This window comes from Harmonia axyridis, chromosome 3 (assembly GCF_914767665.1).
Source record: "Harmonia axyridis chromosome 3, icHarAxyr1.1, whole genome shotgun sequence".
NCBI classification, from domain to species: domain Eukaryota; kingdom Metazoa; phylum Arthropoda; class Insecta; order Coleoptera; family Coccinellidae; genus Harmonia; species Harmonia axyridis.
The window spans coordinates 27,955,399-27,977,047 of NC_059503.1; the positions used below are offsets into that span (position 1 = coordinate 27,955,399).

A 21,649-nucleotide genomic window follows, 5' to 3' on the forward strand; every position below is an offset into this window, starting at 1 on the left:
AATATGTTTGAAGGGCCAAATTTGTGAAATAATCTTTCCTTAATAATTTATATACTTTTTTGTCTGTAACAAATACTTCGCAAAAAGCAGTTACATCTGGGTGACAAAATAATAAGATGTTATAAAAAAACATTTATTACTGAATCATGATATATACAAAATATAATATATAAATGTAAAGCAGCACATCAATTTTATCACTTATGAATTCTCAATCAATTGAGAATTCTTTAAGTGACATAATTAGTGGCAATAACAAATTTATGTCTTGTTACTAGTACCGAAGTCATTTTCAGTCATGTAACAATAGTACTGATAAAACCAAAGTTGATAAACACAAGAATTGAACAATGAATTAGTTTCGAATATATTCTTGATAGGAAATGAATTTTCTTTGTTCAATAACATATTGATAATTTTATGATATATTCCAGATGATCCGAATGAAAATTAACATAATAAATAAAATTTTGAGGAATTTAAAATGATCACCACTCATCACATAAAATACCTATTACAAGTGTGATATTTCAAACATGAAAAATTCCACAATTTAAATACAACTCAAAGTTATTCAACTGTAATTTATAAAATATTGAAAAATAATATACCTAAAGATTAGTTTGATTTCATCATTACAAAATTAATACAAATGAGATGTTGGGCACAAATCCCCTAGTGAGATATGTCAATTTAACATATAACCTTTTTTTCATCTTGTTAAAGCCAGTCCATACATGACGACGTGTCAACCTTCCTGGGGAAAAAGGATTTTTGTACCAAAAAAATTTTTATTCAACAAATATTTTTGAAATTAAATTTCACAACTCTATGTAAATTTAAATTAGCGAATTACAACTGGTTGTTCAACATAAAAACAAATGTAAAACCATAAATCCAACAAAAAAATTTAAATAATGTAAAGAAAACAAATCATCAATAACTTGTTAGGAGAGATGTTTGGACATTAATAATCCAAAACATTATTTTGGCCATTTAACAATGCCCAAATATTTTCATAAAAATATATAATTGAGGGCACACTAGTTTTGTTGGCTTTCAGGTGATCACAACACCTCTCCTATAGATTATATGCAATATAAACAAATTTACTCACATTTATTTTCTTAAAATCTAATTTGCACTTATATACTACAGATTATTCTGGCTTGGAATCATCAGTTGGACCAGAGTGCCATGTCAAACGTTCTTCATAAAATTTAATCACTACTTGGGGACACTTTACATTTGCCTGTTTTGCTGGCACTAAATCAGCTTCATCCGTACCCACCCATTTCATTAAAAACATTAGTTGACCTGAAACAAACAAAGAAGGTTTCTTAATTATCTCTCATATGCTTCCAATAAACTGAATTTAAACTGTTGAGTAGAAATATACCTGAACTATCAGTGGCGCCAATAATTTTTTCAGGTTGTAAACCTCTCTCAAAACCATGCTTTTTTTCATCACTTTTTTTTTTTGGGATTTTAGCTTCTGTAGGTGTTGGTGTACTGGAACTTTTTCTTTTCTTTTCCCTTTCTTTATTCTTCAAACCTCGACCGGCTTCGAAAGCTTGAATTAATTCAGGACAATCCAGATTTTCTTCTGGTTCCCAAGTGTTGTCCTTATCGTCATACCCTATCCATTTTAGAAAATATTCTTTTATACCTTTAGAATTGATCCTACTATCAAGAATTTTTTCAACAATGAATTCTTCGCCTTCCTTTTCTTCTGTTACTACAGGTGCTGGGCTGTTCGCCTTACTTCTGCTCATTGTTGTCTGAAAAATATAAAAAATGAAATGTGCCGAACATACAAAAATTTCAGCAATATTACCCAATAAAAAATTAGACGATACTTTGACAATTAATACTCTTTTATCGTTATCTTAGATACGTTCAGAGCGTTTCGAATTTAACCCAGACAATTTTCAAATCGAATCTCCAAAAAGCAATAACAATGGCGTTGGATATAAGCATCCATAGAATCTTATTAGACGCGGTTCACAGATATAAATTCCCGGTATTTTTGTAAGTATGATGCATAGAACTAATCTGTTTATCTGCTGTTGAAAATATTTTTCTTTCAATAGAAATTAAACATCTCTGTTTCATTTAGTTCTATCGGTAACATAATTCCATAAAAAACACCCTGTAACTTTGTGAATATTCACTTTATAGAACACAAACTGCAGGTTCATACAAATTTGAATCCATGCATACATTTGTGCTACAAAACTACCCACTACCCACTTTCCCTATTCAAATTCCTGATGAGGTTGTAACCCTCTCCAGGGGGTTGCTAGTAGAAACAAGCTATGTATCCCAGATCATGTCCCCCTGTCATCAAAAATCGACCACTAATTCTGATTCGTAGTTCAGTTATTGAGGGTGGACACTTTTAAATGAGACACTCTGTATAATCTATTGCACCGTAGTATGTATGTCATCTGAAAATCTGTACATAAGATCGAATTCAAATTTTGGGGATATGTTTACAACCAATAGCAGAAAATAGTGGCGTTCTCCATACCAATTGCTCCTCAAGGGGACGAAGGTATATTTAAGAAAAACGATCCAGGTGATATTAGGAGTTCTAGATCAATCCCTCTGCTAAATGTCTTTTCAAAGGTGATCGAGGTATTGTTTATGATCGCTTAACAAGTTATCTGTCTAAATTCAATATCTTGAAGAGTAGGCACATGGTTTTTCGATCCGGCCGTTCTACACAGACTGCCACTCGTTGGTTATACACGGTGATTCACCGGGATGGCCTATTAGACGTTTTTGGAAAACTAATCATAATTTTATTCTGAAAATTTGCATATAAGGTTTGAGACAATGATCTTTCTCCCTAAAGAATTTTCAGATCTCTATAACTTCCGGTTATACCAGAAACAGACTACTACTTCCTTATTTCAAATGGCACGCCCAGTATATTATTGCATCATTAGATATCTTTTTTGACGACAAATTCAGCAATATGCCATACCTTAAATAAAAACTTCACGGTTCATGGGATTTTTATGAAAAAAATGGTGGAGATGAGAACTCACATTTTTTTTAATTTTTCGAAAACATTTTTTTTCCGATTCTGCAAATACGTATTGGTATAATACGGGGTGTTCATAAGAAGATTATGAACTTGAACAACTCAATTTCATAAAAACTCAAGATTTTTAAATTAGAACCTATATTTTTTATTATTTCAGTTGATTCTAAGTACAAAAATAGTGAGGGTTACTTAAGCTTTCCTTATGCTATGATAGTACTAAGGAATACCTTAATGATGTAGAATTAATTTAGATGTATTAGAGATTATAATTTCTTACTTTTGTTGACGTGTCTTATAAATCAATGTATGTCAAAAGAATCAATAAATTTTTTGTTATTATAAGGAATGTGGTCGGTCCAATCTAGAGGGTTAAAAATCCCTCCCAAAAAACAAATCGATGGATTTAAATATGGTTGCTACTCACTACTTCCTTCCCATTTAAGATTTATACATCATGAAACTCAATTTTGAATTAATAATAATGAAACTCAAGTCTTTTCTATTCTATTATTTTATTACGCACATTACCAATATATTCAAAATAAATATTAAGGTACTAAAATCAATAGTAATCTATATATAAATATACTTTTATATTGATAACGTCTAAGGGATTCTTTTTGGATTTTGTCACATTAAAAATTCAAATCATAAATCTTAGTATTAATGGATTTTCCAAATTTGAGTTTCATATCAAGAAACTCATTGTATCCATCTACAATGAGTTCTCCTTACTTGTCTCACTCTCGAAGGGTTCACTCACAAAGGACTAAGAAACATTGAACAAGTGGAGGTACGTTAATGATCTCAACAGTATTGAACAATACTAGAAAATTTAGAGAACTAGGTATTGTATAATAAATTGTATTCAAAGCAGAAACATAGATATGGTGTTTATTTTCATTTTTGAATATATTAGGTTTTTGAAAAAATTGGACATTAAAATAAAGTGTTGTAGAAGTGAGCTAACATATTAAAGGTGTGACAAGAAAATTTTACCCTCAATATTTTCAATCTGTTATCAATCGTACATAAAACAATACTTTCCTCAAAGCATTTTCGAAAATTCATCAAAATGTTTGGAAATGTGTCCACAATAATAAATTCCAAGAATGGTAAATTATTTTGTTTTAATTTCCCTTTAGTCCCTTTGTATCTATTGGCTTAGAACATCTATCTATTCTGAAAACACGTTTTCCTATGAAAAATAATAAACAATAGATATAATTCCTTTTACTTTGTCAAAAGACAAAACAAGAGCTTTTTACATTTGTCTGAAAACTGAATCATTCTATAAAATTGCATATAAACTTCAAACAATAAATTGTGTAAAAATTATTTACATTTAAAATAATTATTGGTGAACTAAATAATTCGATATTTATTTTACACTCATGAAGCAGTTATCCTTTGATTGAATATTATTGAATTCTTGGGATGTTTGAATATTCCGAATAGTTCTCATGATCAATTGTTAGATTATGAAATTCGTTAATTAAGTTCTCCACATTTCAATATCAGAGGAAAACCACCAGTTCAAGAATAAAGGTTAAAAATTATTTAGATTTAGCTTCCTCTGATGTGTTTGAATGCCAGGTAAGCCTCTCTTCATAGAACTTAATTACCACTTGGGGGCATCTCACATTGGCTAGTTCAGATGGAACTAAGTCAGCTTCATCAACACCTGCCCACTTCATCAGAAACATGAGTTGGCCTATAACACAAAAACAGTTAAATAATCAGTAGTAAAAAATAGATTTCAGAAACAAAAAGCTTAAAGGAAATTACCTGAGCTATCCGTAGCTCCTATAATTTTTTCTGGTTCTAATCCCCTTTCGAATCCATGAGATTTTTTGTCATCAGTTTTTCTTTTCTGAGACTTTGAAGCATCATTACTTGGCTGACTCCTTTTTTTCTTATTTCTTTCAGATTCAAAGGTTTGTATAAGTTCCTGCTGTATATTCTTAGCTGGTTCCCAAGTATTATCAGAATCACTATATCCAATCCATTTTATCAAATATTCCTTATCACCATTAGAACTTGTTCGAACATCTACAATTTTTTCAACCTCATACTCGCCTTCAACTTCATCTTTTTTAGTGGACTTGCTCATGATGAATCACACTACTTTGGTTATTATTAAGAACTTAAAGAATTATTCGTTGGAATTAAATTTAATTCACCAAAATAAAGAATATTTCTACAAAGTTTTTCATAAAATACAAACATTCACCGAATTGGTAATGTTTAAAATACACTATCATGAAAAACTACCGCATAACAAAATTATTGTAAAGCTTCTACCAAACTACAAAACAAACAGAGAGCTGAGCATAGAAGTGAAAAATCTCTTTTTCAAAGAAGAATCGTTGCTTTATTATAAATTATAAGCGAATTGAAGAATATTGAATTAATTATTTGTCAATTTAAAAATGAAACATTGATTATTTTATATAAAACTCAGATGAAAATTATAGTTTATGTAAAAATGAATAACTTATAAAATTATTTTCATTACATTATGTCATGAATTTATTTTCTGTGGTATTTTGAAACCACAAAATTAAAATTGATTCATTTTTCAAATCAAGTCCTTTTAAAAGGTTTGTTCAAAAATTCATGGAGGAAAAATTATTTTAATTTATAAAGAAAATTATATATTTTTTTGGTGGGCTAGTAGTCTCATTCAGAGTTCAGTTTCTGAGAATTATCATATCGAAAAGTAGCAAAGTTAAATCCTTGTATTGATTAATGTTGTTAGTCGTTCACGCACAATCGATTGTTTTCCACCCGAAACAGATTGAAGAAAGAAAAACAGATTGAAAGTGTTCACACGAAACTTTGTTAGCTATATCAACGTAAAATTTTCGGTGCTACAATAAAATGAAGTTCCAATACAAAGAAGAACATCCTTTTGAGAAGAGGAAAGCCGAAGGCGAAAAGATTAGAAGAAAATACCCAGACAGGGTTCCTGTAAGTTTAAATACGCAATATCTTTACATCCTTGACAAAGAACCGCAATTTTAGCTCTTTGTTCAGTTAGAAAGGCTGTATTTGATAATGATGCTCATTTCGTGTTGTTTTGCAATAGAATACTTTTGCGGAAAGAATTTGTTTTTATTTATAAATGTCATCTGTTCCATTATTATCCAAGGTCACTGCTTCTGTGATTTAATGAAATCGTTCATAATACCCTCGGTGAATCAGCATTTATTTTATTATTTTCATTTCGAATTTCAACTTGTGAACTATTCAATTATGTTATCGAATATTGCAATACTCAATGATTTCAGCTAGTTAATAAGAATTAATTCTGAATATTGATATTATTTCAGCCATTGTTATCTTTAGAAATTACTTTGTGATTAATTTTTATTTATTATGGTTTATATTTCACTATTTAAATTGAATTAGGATATTCTACAACTTATAGTTCTTTCTTTACTAGGTGATTGTGGAAAAAGCCCCTAAAGCCAGAATAGGTGATCTCGATAAAAAGAAGTACTTGGTACCATCCGATCTTACTGTTGGTCAATTCTATTTCTTAATCAGAAAAAGAATTCACCTGAGGGCGGAAGATGCTTTATTTTTCTTTGTAAATAATGTAATCCCACCAACTTCAGCTACTATGGGCTCCCTCTATCAGGCAAGTTGCGTATTACATATTTTCTTTGTTTTCATTTGATTTTTTAAATAATATTCAATATATGTTGTCTGACTTATCTGGACAAAGTTGAATTTATTTATTTTCATCATTAATTTATCATTTTCAGGAACATCATGAGGAGGATTTCTTCTTATACATCGCCTATTCAGATGAGAATGTCTACGGATCAGACTACTAAAAATATTATCACAGCTAAATGTAATATTCTATTGATAAACACAATAACAATATAGTTAACTTGAGGCAAATCAATAGTATTTTAATATAATTTTTGAACTTGAGGTATGAGGTGTACAAATGGTATTGTCGACTTTTCTTATTTTTGAGGGACTTGAAAATGATCGATGATTTTGTGTATATTTTATGTATAATCTTATAGTTTGATCTGATATTGTTTAGTGTTTAGCTAGATTTACATTTTGAAATCTTTCGGTAATTCAATGCACATATTTGTTCCCACTAGCATTTATAATGAATGTCCAAAATAAAATACGGAGATGCTTCTATGTACTTTGGAATTGATTTCACCATGCATTGAGAGCAAATGGATAGTTTTATGGTTAATTTTAGGTATTCATTCCCATTTCAAATCATCTACATTCATCGTGAAAAGAATACTTAGTTGATAGGTAAATCATGAATATTGTGATCTTTTCTTAAAATTAAATAAAAATATAGAAAAACTGGAGGGTTGTTTTTCATTAATGCTTTATTTGTATAGTAATTTGAAAATTTCATTCTTGAATGCGAGTGTAAAAAATGGTTACTTTCAAGATAAGTTAGATTCATCACCCAAGCAATCAAAGTTTAACAACTGTTGTCATTGTTGTTGAATTATTAAGCCAGTTGAAACTATAAGTTGCTATATTCCTTATAGTGTGGTTGTCAAGGTAGATTTTTTTAATTGAACTTTTTTTTTTATTTTGCAGTGAAGTCTACTGTAATACAAGGTAAATAATGTTTTCACTAAATTTGAAATTGACAAGTCCTAGTGGCATCTTGGCACTTTCAAACTGAGAGATGTACAAGATAGAATTTTTAGAATCTTTGTTCAGATAAAACAACTGAAATTATAAGTTACTGGTCATCTGACACTCACTATTTTACTTTGTTTTCCAATTAAAAATATTTTATTCAAGTCTAATCTATCGCCAAAAATCTTTATAAAGTTGCTCAACTAGACATACATAAAGGACAAAAAATACAATAACAATTAACATTTTACCACAAAAACTATTTCAATTGACCACTAGCTCAGTAAAAGCTTCTCAACACCTTGTGCCTGAACTGCATTTTAGGACCTTTGTTTATAGAAATCATGAAATAACTTGACAAACTGCCTCTTTGAACATTGTGCTTGTTAACACCCTGTTTATATCAATTTCACACTACTCTAAGTACTATGGCACTTCATGGATTTTCTCATTTGTAACATCATGAATACATTTATTATTATTATTAAATTATTATATCAAGGTTGACAAATAACAAACTTAATTCATGAACAATATCTATTGAAGATAAAATTACATATTTAAAGAACCATATTTGTGTCATCTTCTTTTTCTTCTACAATTTCCTTCTCTTTAGAATCACTCTGTGGTAGGTAGAGTTTGAAATCTACCTTGAATATTTCAGATGAGGGAGGACTCTTAATCAGAGTCCTTAAGATGAAGTCACCTGCTCTTTTAGGTTTCATGGTCATAACATCCTTGATCAAGGAGCTGAAATTTTCTTCTAAATGTTTAGCCTCCATGTCTAAAGTTCCAATTGTTGCTTCAATGATTCCAAAATCTCTTTCATATTCGTCTTTCACCGCCTTATAATTAATGCCATGCATAAACCTTTTAACGACTTCACTTAAGTTGAGGTCTATGGTTCCCAGTTTGTAATTTGGATATTTTTTCTTCATCAAACCTCTAAGAGCACTCAATTCATGTAGGATATCTGGATGCGATATGACAAACTCAAAATCATTCAATAAAACTTTACCATTCTGTATATTTTTAATCAAGTCTACTCCTCCTGCCAAGAGCGCCCCTGCTTCTTTTGCAGCTTCCTGCGCATCAATATCTTTTGCGAATGCTACAATAGGTCTTTCTTCATTTTGAGGGAAATAATGATTAATACCACATATTCTATTGAAATCTTCAATGAATCTGGTCTTTTTCTCGCCCTGCATATACAGTTCAATAATAGCTTGCACAGGGGCATTTGGTTTGTTGTACATTTCTGGGTGATGTGTCTCACGATGACAATAAATGGCTTCCTCAAAGGGATAAACCTTCCATTTATAATATTTCGTGCAGTAAATTTCATCTGTGGGTGTTCGCATCCAAGAATCGTCGAATTTTTTAGAGGGTCTTCCTTTCAATAACTTCTCCCGGTTTCTTTGGTTGTGAGGTATAAAACCGACTTTTTCGACAACTACTTTAACTTTTTTTTTGTTCTTCCTTTCTCGCGTACCCCTCCTAGCAGCATAGTTTCGACTAGATGTGCACAGAATTGGCTTTTCCCATAATTTTATAAGGGGCGACAGAGAAAATCTTTGGGTTAAAGATATCATTTTCTAATAAGAATATCCACTTGTTATTTTATTCATTTGAGGTTACTTCCTTTTCTATGTCTAGTACATATATATTTAGTATTCTGTGGTACGTACTTACATTTACATAGAAATAAAATAATATGTATATTATATATGTCTAGGGTTCAGTACATTTCTCAAAATTTTGAAAGTAATAAGTAATTTTTAATACACAATAGTATTTTCATTGTCATATTAGTGTAGTATGCAAAGATGTTTCACTAGAGTGTGGTGAAACATCTTTGGTAGTGTAGTATGCATACTTCCTCAGCTTGCATTAAGGAATCAATTCTTTGATTCTATGTTTCTTCCACATAATCAAGGTCATCAACTTCAACCTAGTTTCTTAAAGAACCGAATTTTTTTACGGAAATCGAAAGAACGTCATGGTTGATGAGAGTACAAGGAAAACCTTGGGTAGTATTCCTCTACTGAAAACTAAGGCTGGTCCTAGAGACAAGGAATTATGGATAGAACGATTGAAAGAAGAATATCAATCTCTCATCAAGGTAAATCCAATTTAAAACTTTCCTGAAATCAATTCCATATGTGCTCTAATTCTAGTATGTACAAAACAATAAAGAAGCTGATAATGATTGGTTCCGATTAGAATCGAATAAAGAAGGAACAAGGTGGTTTGGAAAATGTTGGTATTTTCACGATCAACTCAAATATGAGTTTGATGTTGAATTTGACGTAAGTTTCAGTATACCTAGATGTAAATATCTTTGATTTTAATGGGATTTTAGATTCCCGTTATGTATCCTACAACTGCTCCAGAAATAGTTTTACCAGAGTTGGATGGGAAAACTGTCAAAATGTATAGGGGAGGGAAAATTTGTCTGAGTGACCATTTCAAACCTCTATGGGCTAGAAACGTACCAAAATTTGGTATTGGACATGCTATGGCTTTAGGTGTATGTATTGTTAATTATTCTACCATATAGAAATATCCTTTTAGTTCACGGAAATATTTTAAAACATGAATATTACAGTTGGGACCATGGCTTGCAGTTGAGATACCTGATCTTATATCCAAAGGTCTTGTTACCTACAAAGAGAAGACTTCATAATGATTTGATTCCTTTTTCTTCCATTTGAGTCACATTTTATATTGCGGATATTTAATTTTTTGTATGTATATATAAACTTTATGAAAGTAAGGGTGCTTTGTTGTGTTTAATTAAAGTAGAATAATTTTCATTTTGGAGTAGGGTACATTCAAACTGGCAGGCATAATTTTTATTATAGCAGCTAGCTATAATAAGGTATACACTTCATTGTTTTTCTAAGGTTGAAGAAGGAGGAAAAATATAATAGTAAATATTGTTAATAACACATATTTGTATTTTTTATAATATCTTATACTTTTTGTATAAGAAATATTTTGATTTGAATGTTGCCATTGATGATTATGATCAATGTTCTTTAATGAGTCAAAGGCTAGAAGTAAAAATTAGACTATCAATTAATTTATTGAAATAAATAGACTGATTCTTGAATAATTATTTTGCTAAAAAAAGAAATATATTTATCGACCATATATTCTCCGCTCAACATTGGTTATTTGAATTTGTGTAGAGGTCTTGTCTAAAATGCGAATGTTTTAAACATACAACAAGTACTTACTCTATGGTTTTAAAAAATCTCACTAACCTAATTCCTTAGTTTCATGATGAGTTCATAGATGGCAGAAGATCTGTCGTGTATTTGACATAGACTAAGATGTCTACAACCAGACATCTTAACATAGACCTATAATAACATTATAGGTCTATGGTATTTGAAGAACTTGTTTGGACAGAATAATATTATTGTTAGGCTGAAGGACTCAGGTCGATGGCCACAAATACATCTATTATTATTATTGTTATTATATGTCTATGGTTTGGCCCCGCGTGAAATATTATCATTAGATGAAAACTTTTTTTCTTTTCATTCGATTTCAATGAAACAAAGCCTCTAAGAGCTCAATCAACTTGTGACAACAGAAATAAAACTATAGTTGAAACGAAATCGTCAAATTAAATTTTTCGTTGGAAGTAATAGACATTATCGTCTAGTTTTTAGACATGAAAAAAGTTATATAGGTATGTATGCACTCGCGTACAAAAAATTTTTTTCAGTAAATTGTTGATTGTAATTTGTTAAATGCTAGCTTATTAGTCACTAAACAGGATTAATCGGAAGTTCGTTGTTGAACCCTAATGTTGAAACATACTGTGGAATAATATCGTGGTCAATTTTTTTCTGATTACCAATTCTCATAAAGAATCATTCCTCTTCAATATTTTGTTTTTTGATTCATGCTCATTTTTGAGGGACAAATGAACAGTTTACTCAATTTAAAGAAAATAAATTTTTATACGATATGGGTTTGTTCATTGTGCCATAATGCCTGTGCGGCAGCTCAGTTTATGAGTCTATCAAGTCAGTTCAAATTTTATTTTTTGCAAACATATTGAATTTAGTTAAAAAATCAAAACAAATCAATACAACTGTAACGTAAATAACCTAAAGAAAGTATATCGTTGATGGGGTGGGGTTTGAACTCCTTACAGCCCCGCTCCCTCTTTGGCTACGCCCGTGATATGAGCACATACTTTATCTCTTTTACTCAAGAAGCTTGTAGGTATCTAAAAATACAGGGTGATTCACCGGGATGGCCTATTAGACGTTTGTGGAAAACTAATCATTATTTCGAAAATTTGCATATTTGGGTTTGAGACAATGATCTTTCTCCCTGAAATATTTTCAGATCTCTACAATTTCCGGTTATACCGGAAACAGACTTCTACTTCCTTATATCAAATAGCACACCAAGTATATTATTGCATAATGAGATAGATTTTTTGATGACAATTTCGGCAATACCTTGGGTAAAAACTAAGATGTCTAATAACATGGTGAATGCACTCGTCAATTTTTGAATGGAATGACATTCGACCAAATAATTAAATTAAATTAAAATATTAGTTTTATTTCGTGGCGGTGCCTTTCATTTCGATCTTTTTTCCTTTGATTTTGACGGGATACATCATTTAAAACCCGATCCTAGCCAATCAGAAGCTTAAACTAATATTCTCAACATTGGCAAAATAAAAGCTAATCAGTCCATACACCAGGTCTTTAGACATCTTAGTAAAAACTCAGATGCATAGAATACCTGTTGTATTTACTGATTCGATTTTGTTTCAGACTTTTTGAGAGACCCACCTGTTGCTTTGGTGTTCTGCTTCACCAGAGTTCTGTAAGGGGGCGCTCTTCAAAAATTTTCGAATTCCCGCTATCTGTCAGGTGCCGTTTAAAAAGGAAATACTGATTTTAGACACTGCAAACATTCACAATAAATTACAATTCAGTTCATATCGAATTTTTACTCAAATGAATGGAATATAATGGCAGACCATAGAATATAAGATATTAGTTCACGACAAGAGCGTAGAAATGGGGGGATACTGGGGGTAATTACACGGTGTTCCTAAATTGGAGATACAAATGAAAATGACAGATTTCCGGATCATTTAAAGAAAAAAGTTCTATAATATGAGTCCCCAAACATTTTGTTTTGAGATACATGTGTCAAAGTTTAAGTTTTTTTTCTCGTATAACCATCCCTTCACAAGATATTTAATTTGAATGGGCCATAGATATTCCAGTTTGAAGTTTTCACCATGCTAATTTTGAATGCAAATCTACAGGGTGATCTTTTTTCTGGAAGGATGCCTGCTTCCTTCCTCTGGTCCAGTACTACACTTTTTGGTTTGTTACAGTTTTGTCGTATCTGCTATCGATTTCGGGAAAAAATCTCTAGTAATCCTCAGGAAAATCCAAATTATTATAAAGATGCAGCTAGTAAGCTCTAATGAATGCATTAATTATAAGTTTTGGTATGTATTTATTTACCCAATCTGTAGCGAAGATTAATAAATATTTGATAAACTGATATAAGCATCACAAAAAGTACGACACACTAGAAACAACCTGTATATTGAAAGCAAAGCGTTTGTGTGCTCATATTCATGAAACTTTTTTTTCTCAAAATTATCCAAGTAATTTCTCATTTTCCTTCGTAACTCTAATTTGAGAACACCCAGTATAAGGTGAGAACAACCGAATTAGTAATAAAAAAAATATTTCGAGTAATTTGGTTCAAACTTCATTATCAAACTTCTTTTTTTAACATTACAGATATGAGTAAAAGTTGTCGTCAAAAATTTTTTTTTCGATTATCCCCCTCCAAGAAAAAAAAGATCTACGCCCTTGGTTCACAAGAGTCGAGAATTGAGAGAAATGTCAAATGTAAACGATGTATGCGCCATCTGAAAAAACGCGATCCTTCGAAATCAAGTAGGTATAAATCTGAAAAATTTCCCGTTTTGTCTGAAAGTTTTACAGGTATAAGTAGACACACCAGGTTATCTATGCATCTCAGTAAAAACTTAACGGTTCATAAGTTAATGGGATTCTTATGAAAAAAATGATGTCGATAAGGACTCACATTTTCTTGAACATTTCGACAGAAAGAGCTTTTTTCGACAAAAGTTTTTGCTTTTTCGATTCTGCAAATACGTAGTATTATAAGACTGTTTGCGGTTTGGACCAAAAATGTACAGACTGTTTATAAGAAGATCATGAATTTGGACACCTCAAATTCATCGAAACCCAAGATTTTCAAATTAGAACCCAATTTTTTTATTATTTCAGTCGATTCTACGTACACAAATAGTGGGGGTTACTTGAGCAAACCATATACCTAAAAGGAATACTTCAAGAGTTATTGAGGAAGAACTATGAAAGAGGAAAAACCGCAATTGATAACGGTGTGGAATAGTCTGTAACTTCCAGAAAATATAGAAAGAAACTAAAATTGGATGTTTCCATAACTAAATTTGACATTTTAAGAATTTTAATGAATTATTCGTAATTGAAAATTGTATGGTTTATGGATTTCTCAACAATCCCAACGAAAAATTAATTAGGTACCTACCTATAATTCATGAAATGTAAAATTCAGTTATCCAAACATCGAATTTTAGTTTCTTTCTGTGTAATGAGATTTTATTAACAAATGCTTTATTGTTTGAAGTTGATAATTTTGCTGTTTTGCTCTATCTTAAAAGAATATACAAAGAATATACCCAAAATCTCAATTCCGTCGGTTTTGTGGTCAATTATAAGGTAATTTTCTTCCGATATTCTTCTGTGATATTCTATGGATCTGATTGAGCGAACATGAAATTTCGGACGATATCTTAAATTGTCATTCTACATTCAAACGCAAATTTTTATTACGATCGAACCTGCGTTAATCAGGCAATATTTGTATTTTCACGTTTCCTCATTTTTTTTTTCTATGAAGCAATATTATTCACGTTCTGTAAACGGAATTGAACAAAATTAGCTAGGTACCTACTACAGTTAATCATTTTGGATCTCGTTATATTGTTTTATGAATCACGATTTGGGTATCTATCTTTATGTTCACGATAATTGGAACCCTTACCTACTTTGAAAGAAGTCATTTTAGTACCTATATCGGAGAAAGTAGTGTAGATTTTTGGCAATTCTAAGCCTTCGTATCTCCAATACTAAACATTTGAAATTATTTTTAACACTTTCATATTTTGACTTTTTCATTTTATACTTTTGGCATACTCTTCTAATTTTTACCACTTGTTAAAACCCCTTTCAACTTCATCCCTAAATACGCTCCTGACGTTGGCCTGTTACATACGCCTCATCCTTGTTTCTATAGTTCTTCAATTGACTTCAGAGTGACGAAATACCTACTTAATAAATACCTATCTTATACTTCTTTGAGCCGTCTTTGGAATGTTAGTTATTGCTCTGATAAACTATTATGAAACCTTCGTGCCATATCCAGAAGTGGCATCCATATTACATATGAAGATAATTAATGCGTTTTTAGATTTTTGCCAACAGTTATTAGTTCTTGATACAGGTATTTTAATTTTTTAGGTAACTGAATGCATTACGAGATTGATTGCTTTATTTGGAGCTTTATAGTCGCAAAAGCGGATTATCTACCTACATAGGTGTTCCTAAATGCACGCGACAAAATTCAGGAGATGAATGCTCGTATGACTTTAAGATGGGTCATTCCTATAACAAAATTTCCTCAGCCCACCCCTTTCCGAGATGTTATCCTTAAAAGGTGGTGACTAAAACTCAGTTTTTATTTTTGGCAATCCATGACACGTGGACTACGTTCGTGAATTTTGGCTGGATGTGGTTATTTCCAGCATTTATTATGAATCCTTCCACATTTTACAACTTTACTGTTTTCCATACAATGTATTTAACAAATACATGTGGTTAGTCCTTTGCGAGTTACAAAAATTACAGAATTTCAAGAGTCTAGCTTTATTGAAATTTGAGAAAATAATAAAAACTGAATTTTAGTTTTTAGGGATATTTCGGAAAGTGTTGGGCTGAGGCAATTTTGTCAAAGGAAAGACCCACTTCAAATTCATACGGGCATTCACCTCTTGAATTTTGTCGCATGAATTTAGGAACACCTTGTATGTGCTTCGCAGAACTTCACCAATTTTGAGAATGTTTTGAAATTTGCTCAATCGCATGCGTTATAATTTCATAACAATATCTATCTATCAGTATTTTGTGGTGCCTTCTAGTCATCCTACCGTACCGTAAACACGATTTATCTCGAAGGAAAATATTTTAAATTTTCATGTTTGGGGTCTAAAAGGGCCAACTCCGGCCAGCGGTTTTGGATTTGAAGCAATCTGAAATTTTGTTTCACGAATAACTCAAAAAACCTATGCCATCAAATTGTTATTCATTAGTTTATTATGAAATAACTAGAGAATAGCATACGTGTGGATGGTAAAATAGGAGATAAAAATATTTTCTGTTGTCAGAAATTCTTCACAAATTTGAGAGAAACTTTGATACAACAAATAGGACATCAGAAAAATTATACAGGGTGTTTCAATGGTAAACAGAAAAACTTGAACAGTGAATAGAGGAGACCGAGGTGGATCTGACTGCTTTGGTTATCGAGATAGATACATGGTGATTCATGTATTTGGCTCATTTTTTTCCGAGGTCATAATGGTATTTTTTTTTTATATTTCTCATTTAAAGCTTGAATGAATGACTTAATGACCACAAGGAAAATCCAGATTGGGATTAACAACAAATTATGAAACGATTGTATCGTTGAAACAACACCCTGTATATCGAAATTTTCAAAATCCGTTTTTAAATTTGAAAAGAGCATAAATGCAAAATGCTGGCGCATAAGATGTTTCACGATGACCCAAGGGTTTCAGTTTTGTGTAATGTGACTCGACTGCATTTAATAATTCAAAAGTATTATTGAAGCGTGTATTGTTAAATTTTTAGTAATGGAGTTTTTATTTGTAAAATGTCGAAAGATGGCAGCTTCAAAATTAACAGCTGCCTAAAGCGCGGGCTATTCGAAAAGAAACCTGTTATTGATTAACATTTTTCATAATCAATTTTTGAAATAGGAAGAGATAAATTTATTATCAAGCTTTGCTTTGAATTATAATAATTTATGATATTTTCACCTCATTAGATCAATATTTGAACAAAATCAGAATTCCTTATTTCAGGTAAAGTGTATGAAAGACATGGTTCATTCTTTGTTGGATACCCCCCGTATTCGGTCGAATTCTAGATTTTTCGTCAGAGAGGAACTGTGTGGTAACCTAGTTTCGGTAGTAATTTTTTTATTATCTAACGCAATACTTCTAACGACACAGACAGGATGCGACCTGAGTAGATATAGAGTTTTGTTTTAAATGGTTAATTTTCCACAGAAAGTAAAAGTGAAAGAGCTCATTGTTCTTCAACAGTACTCTGTCGTTCATTTGACACGACCACTCATGTCTTTCTATGGTCCTAAAAGACGTTAGTATTCTTCAATATTCTTGATCAATTAAACTGAAAGCAATACGTGAATTTTTTCTCCACGAATATTAGTAGGATGCAGATAATGGAATGTTTTTCATTGAGGAAGAAAATTAATGCTTTTTATATACAGGGTGATACACCGCGATGAGCTATTTGGATTTTATGGAAAACAAATCATAATTTTGTGTTGAAAATTTGCATTTTGGGGTTTGAGAGAATGATCTTTCTCCCTAAAATATTTTCAGCTCTCTACTCCTTCCGGTTATACCGGAAACAGACTACTGCTCCCTCATTTCAAATGGCACACCCAGTATATTATTGCATCATTAGATAGCTTTTTCGATTTGCTTTTTTGGGAGAAGCCTTTTTCATTTTAGATTCTGCAGATATGTAATATTATAAGACTGTTTGTAGTTTGGATCAAAATTGTACATGGTGTTCATAAGAAGATCAACTCAAATTCATTAAAACTTAAGATTTTCAAATTACAACCTACATTTTTAATTATCGATTCTAAATACAAAAATAGTGGGGGTTACTTATGCAATCCCTATACCTAAAATGAAAACTTTAAATGAGGAAAAACCGCAATTTCTTACAGTGTAGTCTGTGACTTCCGGAAAACACAGAAAGAAACTAAAATTCGATGTTCCGATAACTACATTTTACATTTCATGAATTATAACAAATTTTTTGTTGGGGTGGTTGAGAAATCCATAAACCAATACAATTTTCAATTACGAATAGTTCATTACAATTCTTGAAATGTCAAATTTAGTCATCGTCCAAATTCTTGATTTTTTGATAAACACCCTGTATATTTTTCGTCCAAATTGCGAACTGGTTTATAATACTATGTATTTGCTGAATCGAAAATGATAAATGTTTTTTTTGAAAAAATTTTTGCAGAAATATTCAAAAAATGTGTCTCCGTCGCCATCATTTTTTTCACAAGAATCCCATTAATTCATAAATCGTTGAGTTTTTACCCAAGGTATGGCATATTGCTGTAATTGTCATCAAAAAAGCTATCTAATGATGCAATAATATACGGGGTATGCCATTTGAAATAATAACTTATTTATTACTTGTACAGTGCATCCCATTTTGGGTGAGACTGCCAGGTTTCTCGCTTGTTATTTAAGATAGAGCCTTGCGGTTTTCACGTTCCTGTCCTACTTTTTCGTGAAACTCAAGTTGGTCTAATCAGATTTTGCATAACTGTTTCCGTTCAAGAGATACAGGGTGATTTTGGAAATTGATACTTTTCGAACCCCTCCTTTATCTCCGAAATTATAAGGAATAATGCTGAGCTGAAAACTACGTTTGAATCAGAATTCTGCGTAGAATCCAGTGGCGTACTCAATATTTTTTTTCGGGTTATGGTTTTGAAGATTCAACACAAACTTATATTTTTTTTAATGGAACACCATGTGTATCATTACTTCGTTGAATTCGTTATTTTTTTCCCTTCAAAATGATATATGACACTATGTAGGTAGGATGTTCAGAAATGTTAAAACAACACTAAAACATCAAATAATTATGATTTTTTGTTAATGGGCAATGGATTTCCCATAGAAAAGAAGAATCAATAATGATAACAATAATTTATAACGATGACAGCTAGATCAGATTGGTTTTTTCCCTCCAATGCCTACTTGATAAAACAATGCTCCCAAATGCATAGTAGCCATAATAACAACAAGGATGTTTGTGTCATCAATGACCTACTACTTTTAAAAATCGAAAGTAATAATCCTCTTATCGAAACATAGAAAATTCATGGCCCATTCACAAAAAATCATCATTATTTGACGTTTTAGTGTTTTTTTGACATTTCTGAACATCCTACCTACATAGTATCATATATCATTTTGAAGGGAAAAAAATAACAAATTCAACGAAGTAATGATATATAGGGTGTTCCATTTGAAAAAATATAAGTTTGTGTTGAATCTTCAAAACCATACCCCGAAAAAAAAAATTGAGTACGCCACTGGATTCTACGCAGAATTCTGATTCAGACGTAGTTTTCAGCTCAGCATTATTCCTAATAATTTCGGAGATAAAGGAGGGGTCCGAAAAGTATCAATTTCCAAAATCACCCTGTATCTTCTGAACGAAAACAGTTATGCAAAATCTGATTAGACCAACTTGAGTTTCACGAAAAAGTAGGACAGGAACGTGAAAACCGCAAGGCTCTATCTTAAATAACAAGCGAGAAACCTGGCTGTCTCACCCAAAATGGGATGCACTGTACATGTTAATGGGGCTTCCTCCTGAAACTGCAACCTTCAGTAAGCCTAGTTTTACCACCAGTGGATGTGCAGAGAATGGTGAAGGAAGTGGTAGTCTGTTTCTGGTATAACCGGAAGGTGCAGAGATCTGAAAATATTTTGGGAGAATGATAATTGTCTCAAACCCCAACATGCAAATTTTCAGCACAAAATAATGATAAGTTTTCCCTAAAAATCTAATATGCCATCGCGGTGAATCATATTTTATTTGTCGAATATTAACTTCAGGGATAAAATCATTGTTTAAAATTTGCAAGATTTTTGAACACTAGTTCCCTGAGAAGATCATTATATATTTTGTCTGGATGTCTCTAAATTTCGAAATTTGAACTGGGATTGGCCTCAAATATCAAAATTCGAACCATTGATGACAAATCCGTACTAAAATGTAATTCTGTCCGTCCATCCTTATTGAATAGCTGTAACCCGTGTAGTTTTTGCGTTATGCATTTTTGAATTCCTCCGCTTCATTTTCATTATATTTTTATTAGTAATAAGTATAAGATTTCTTCAATATTTGTTACTATATTTTGCGAGGAAAAAATTAAATAATAAACCATAATGTTAATTTAGAGTATTCTTCTTTCAGATACTTTTGAATTTATAAATGTTAAATGAAGTGTAATTCAGGAAGTAGGTACCCAAGTTTCTCTGCAATGTATGCTAAATTGTGATGGCTCGTCCTTTAGATGGTGAAACACGAGGTGAAACATCCAGTATAACATTTCGTTCGATAACATCTCGACCAGTATGGACAAACGAATAAAATCGGCATTGATCTTATTACAGACAACAACCTGGTAATTGCCATATCGTGGTCAATCATCTGCCAATTTCTCTTCGACATAATCTATCATTAACTCAGCTTGTATTTTCGACAATTTCCCAGAGTCGTCATTTAAAACAGAGGGCGCGGTTTTTGCATAATTCTTCTAATTGGGCCAGAATTTTGTTTACAATAATTGTAATTTTTGGTGGAGAAATTGTTCAGTTAGACAACAGAATATTGGTCGAATTAGAACCGTTCACATTTAGTAAACATCAATTAAAGATTTTAAGATGAATCAAATCACAGAAATTATCAACATAAATATTTGGAAACATTCATTTTGATAAACTGAAATGGAAACCACTTGAGAAAACCGGATCAGATATAATCTTAATTCTCTGAAGGAGTTCGAAATAACTGCATACCTTCAGCTGAAAAAGTCTCATCAATATTTGTCGCTCATATGATCTGCTCAGATGTTTTCAAATTTTTTCCAAATCGAATTGCACCTCATTTCAATCTTACTAAAATCATTAAAAAAATTGGAAGGTATCTTAGCCGATCATATGAGTGAATATGCAGAAATTTCGAACTCCTTGAGAGAATTCAGACTGATGAAAACTTTGATTCGGCTTATCTTTATTGATGAGTTGAGTAATCTTATCTCTTTGAGATTGTATAGGTACATGAAAAATACATTGCCAGTCCCAGTACGAAACATGAAATGCGAATCATTTTTTACAATATTTATTTTAGGTACAACATGTCTAGAAAAAAATGAAGACTACTCACTAGGCTATTTGACTGGTAAAAAAAATGCAGGGCATACCTTTTGAAAGAATAGACTTATTGACATTTTTTAAAAATTGGAGTGTCCTTCGGACTAACTGCAGAGTAATCCGTAAATTTGCAGAAGACTTACCTTTCGGGAATCCAATGAATAATAAATCAAATGATTTTCGAATATATCTAATGATTTTCAAGATCTATGCGCTGAGTACTTTCCTTTTCCGTTGAAATTTGAATCATTCTCCTCGCCCAAAATTTACGAGAGTTATCGACTAATCGAGCACTATTGACTCACCCTGTATATCCAGAAATTTTCAATAATTACATAGGCCAAAAAAATGAGAAAAAAATATACCGGAAACCCAACAAATGTTTTTAATCTGCTGTGGTTATAAAAAAGAGCACGTTTACATCATACGTTCATATAAAGCTTTTTTGTCGAAATGGCTTCAAGAATATCCCCCTCTAATATAAGCATATCATTAGGTAAGGAACATCTTGTATACGAATATAATTTAAGTGAAATTAGTGAGATACGAAAATCACACAATAAGGG

General features: G+C 31.5%; 4 protein-coding genes across 4 annotated transcripts; 2 read left to right on the forward strand and 2 right to left on the reverse strand.

Moving 5' to 3' along the window:
* Positions 1–117: 117 nt before the first annotated feature.
* On the reverse strand, positions 118–5,376 carry LOC123674589 (chromobox protein homolog 3-like). Its single transcript, XM_045609511.1, has 4 exons — positions 4,844–5,376; positions 4,615–4,769; positions 1,400–1,781; positions 118–1,317 (listed from the first exon to the last, which is right to left on the reverse strand). The coding sequence occupies exons 1-4, from the start codon at positions 5,166–5,168 to the stop codon at positions 1,160–1,162; spliced, it is 1,020 nt and encodes a 339-aa protein (XP_045465467.1). The 5' UTR covers positions 5,169–5,376; the 3' UTR covers positions 118–1,159.
* Positions 5,377–5,810: 434 nt separating this feature from the next.
* Positions 5,811–7,410, forward strand: LOC123676737 (gamma-aminobutyric acid receptor-associated protein). Its single transcript, XM_045612903.1, has 3 exons — positions 5,811–6,028; positions 6,504–6,701; positions 6,829–7,410. The coding sequence occupies exons 1-3, from the start codon at positions 5,939–5,941 to the stop codon at positions 6,898–6,900; spliced, it is 360 nt and encodes a 119-aa protein (XP_045468859.1). The 5' UTR covers positions 5,811–5,938; the 3' UTR covers positions 6,901–7,410.
* An 809-nt stretch (positions 7,411–8,219) lies between these two features.
* Positions 8,220–9,358, reverse strand: LOC123676734 (50S ribosomal protein L1). The gene has a single exon (XM_045612899.1). The coding sequence runs from the start codon at positions 9,286–9,288 to the stop codon at positions 8,257–8,259; it is 1,032 nt and encodes a 343-aa protein (XP_045468855.1). The 5' UTR covers positions 9,289–9,358; the 3' UTR covers positions 8,220–8,256.
* A 254-nt stretch (positions 9,359–9,612) lies between these two features.
* On the forward strand, positions 9,613–10,472 carry LOC123676735 (ubiquitin-fold modifier-conjugating enzyme 1). Its single transcript, XM_045612900.1, has 4 exons — positions 9,613–9,818; positions 9,874–10,005; positions 10,059–10,226; positions 10,305–10,472. Exons 1-4 carry the CDS (start codon positions 9,696–9,698, stop codon positions 10,380–10,382), a joined length of 501 nt encoding a protein of 166 aa, XP_045468856.1. The 5' UTR covers positions 9,613–9,695; the 3' UTR covers positions 10,383–10,472.
* Positions 10,473–21,649: the final 11,177 nt, after the last annotated feature.

Coding starts and splice junctions, on each gene's coding strand:
- LOC123674589 (XM_045609511.1), bottom strand. CDS start 5,168: ATGAGCAAGTCCACTAAAAAAGATGAAGTTGAAGGCGAGTATGAGGTT. Junction 4,770..4,843: donor AGGAGCTACGGATAGCTCAG/GTAATTTCCTTT, acceptor TTTGTGTTATAG/GCCAACTCATGTTTCTGATG. Junction 1,318..1,399: donor TGGCGCCACTGATAGTTCAG/GTATATTTCTAC, acceptor TGTTTGTTTCAG/GTCAACTAATGTTTTTAATG.
- LOC123676734 (XM_045612899.1), bottom strand. CDS start 9,288: ATGATATCTTTAACCCAAAGATTTTCTCTGTCGCCCCTTATAAAATTA.
- LOC123676737 (XM_045612903.1), top strand. CDS start 5,939: ATGAAGTTCCAATACAAAGAAGAACATCCTTTTGAGAAGAGGAAAGCC. Junction 6,029..6,503: donor AATACCCAGACAGGGTTCCT/GTAAGTTTAAAT, acceptor TTTCTTTACTAG/GTGATTGTGGAAAAAGCCCC. Junction 6,702..6,828: donor CTATGGGCTCCCTCTATCAG/GCAAGTTGCGTA, acceptor TATCATTTTCAG/GAACATCATGAGGAGGATTT.
- LOC123676735 (XM_045612900.1), top strand. CDS start 9,696: ATGGTTGATGAGAGTACAAGGAAAACCTTGGGTAGTATTCCTCTACTG. Junction 9,819..9,873: donor AATATCAATCTCTCATCAAG/GTAAATCCAATT, acceptor CTCTAATTCTAG/TATGTACAAAACAATAAAGA. Junction 10,227..10,304: donor GACATGCTATGGCTTTAGGT/GTATGTATTGTT, acceptor TGAATATTACAG/TTGGGACCATGGCTTGCAGT.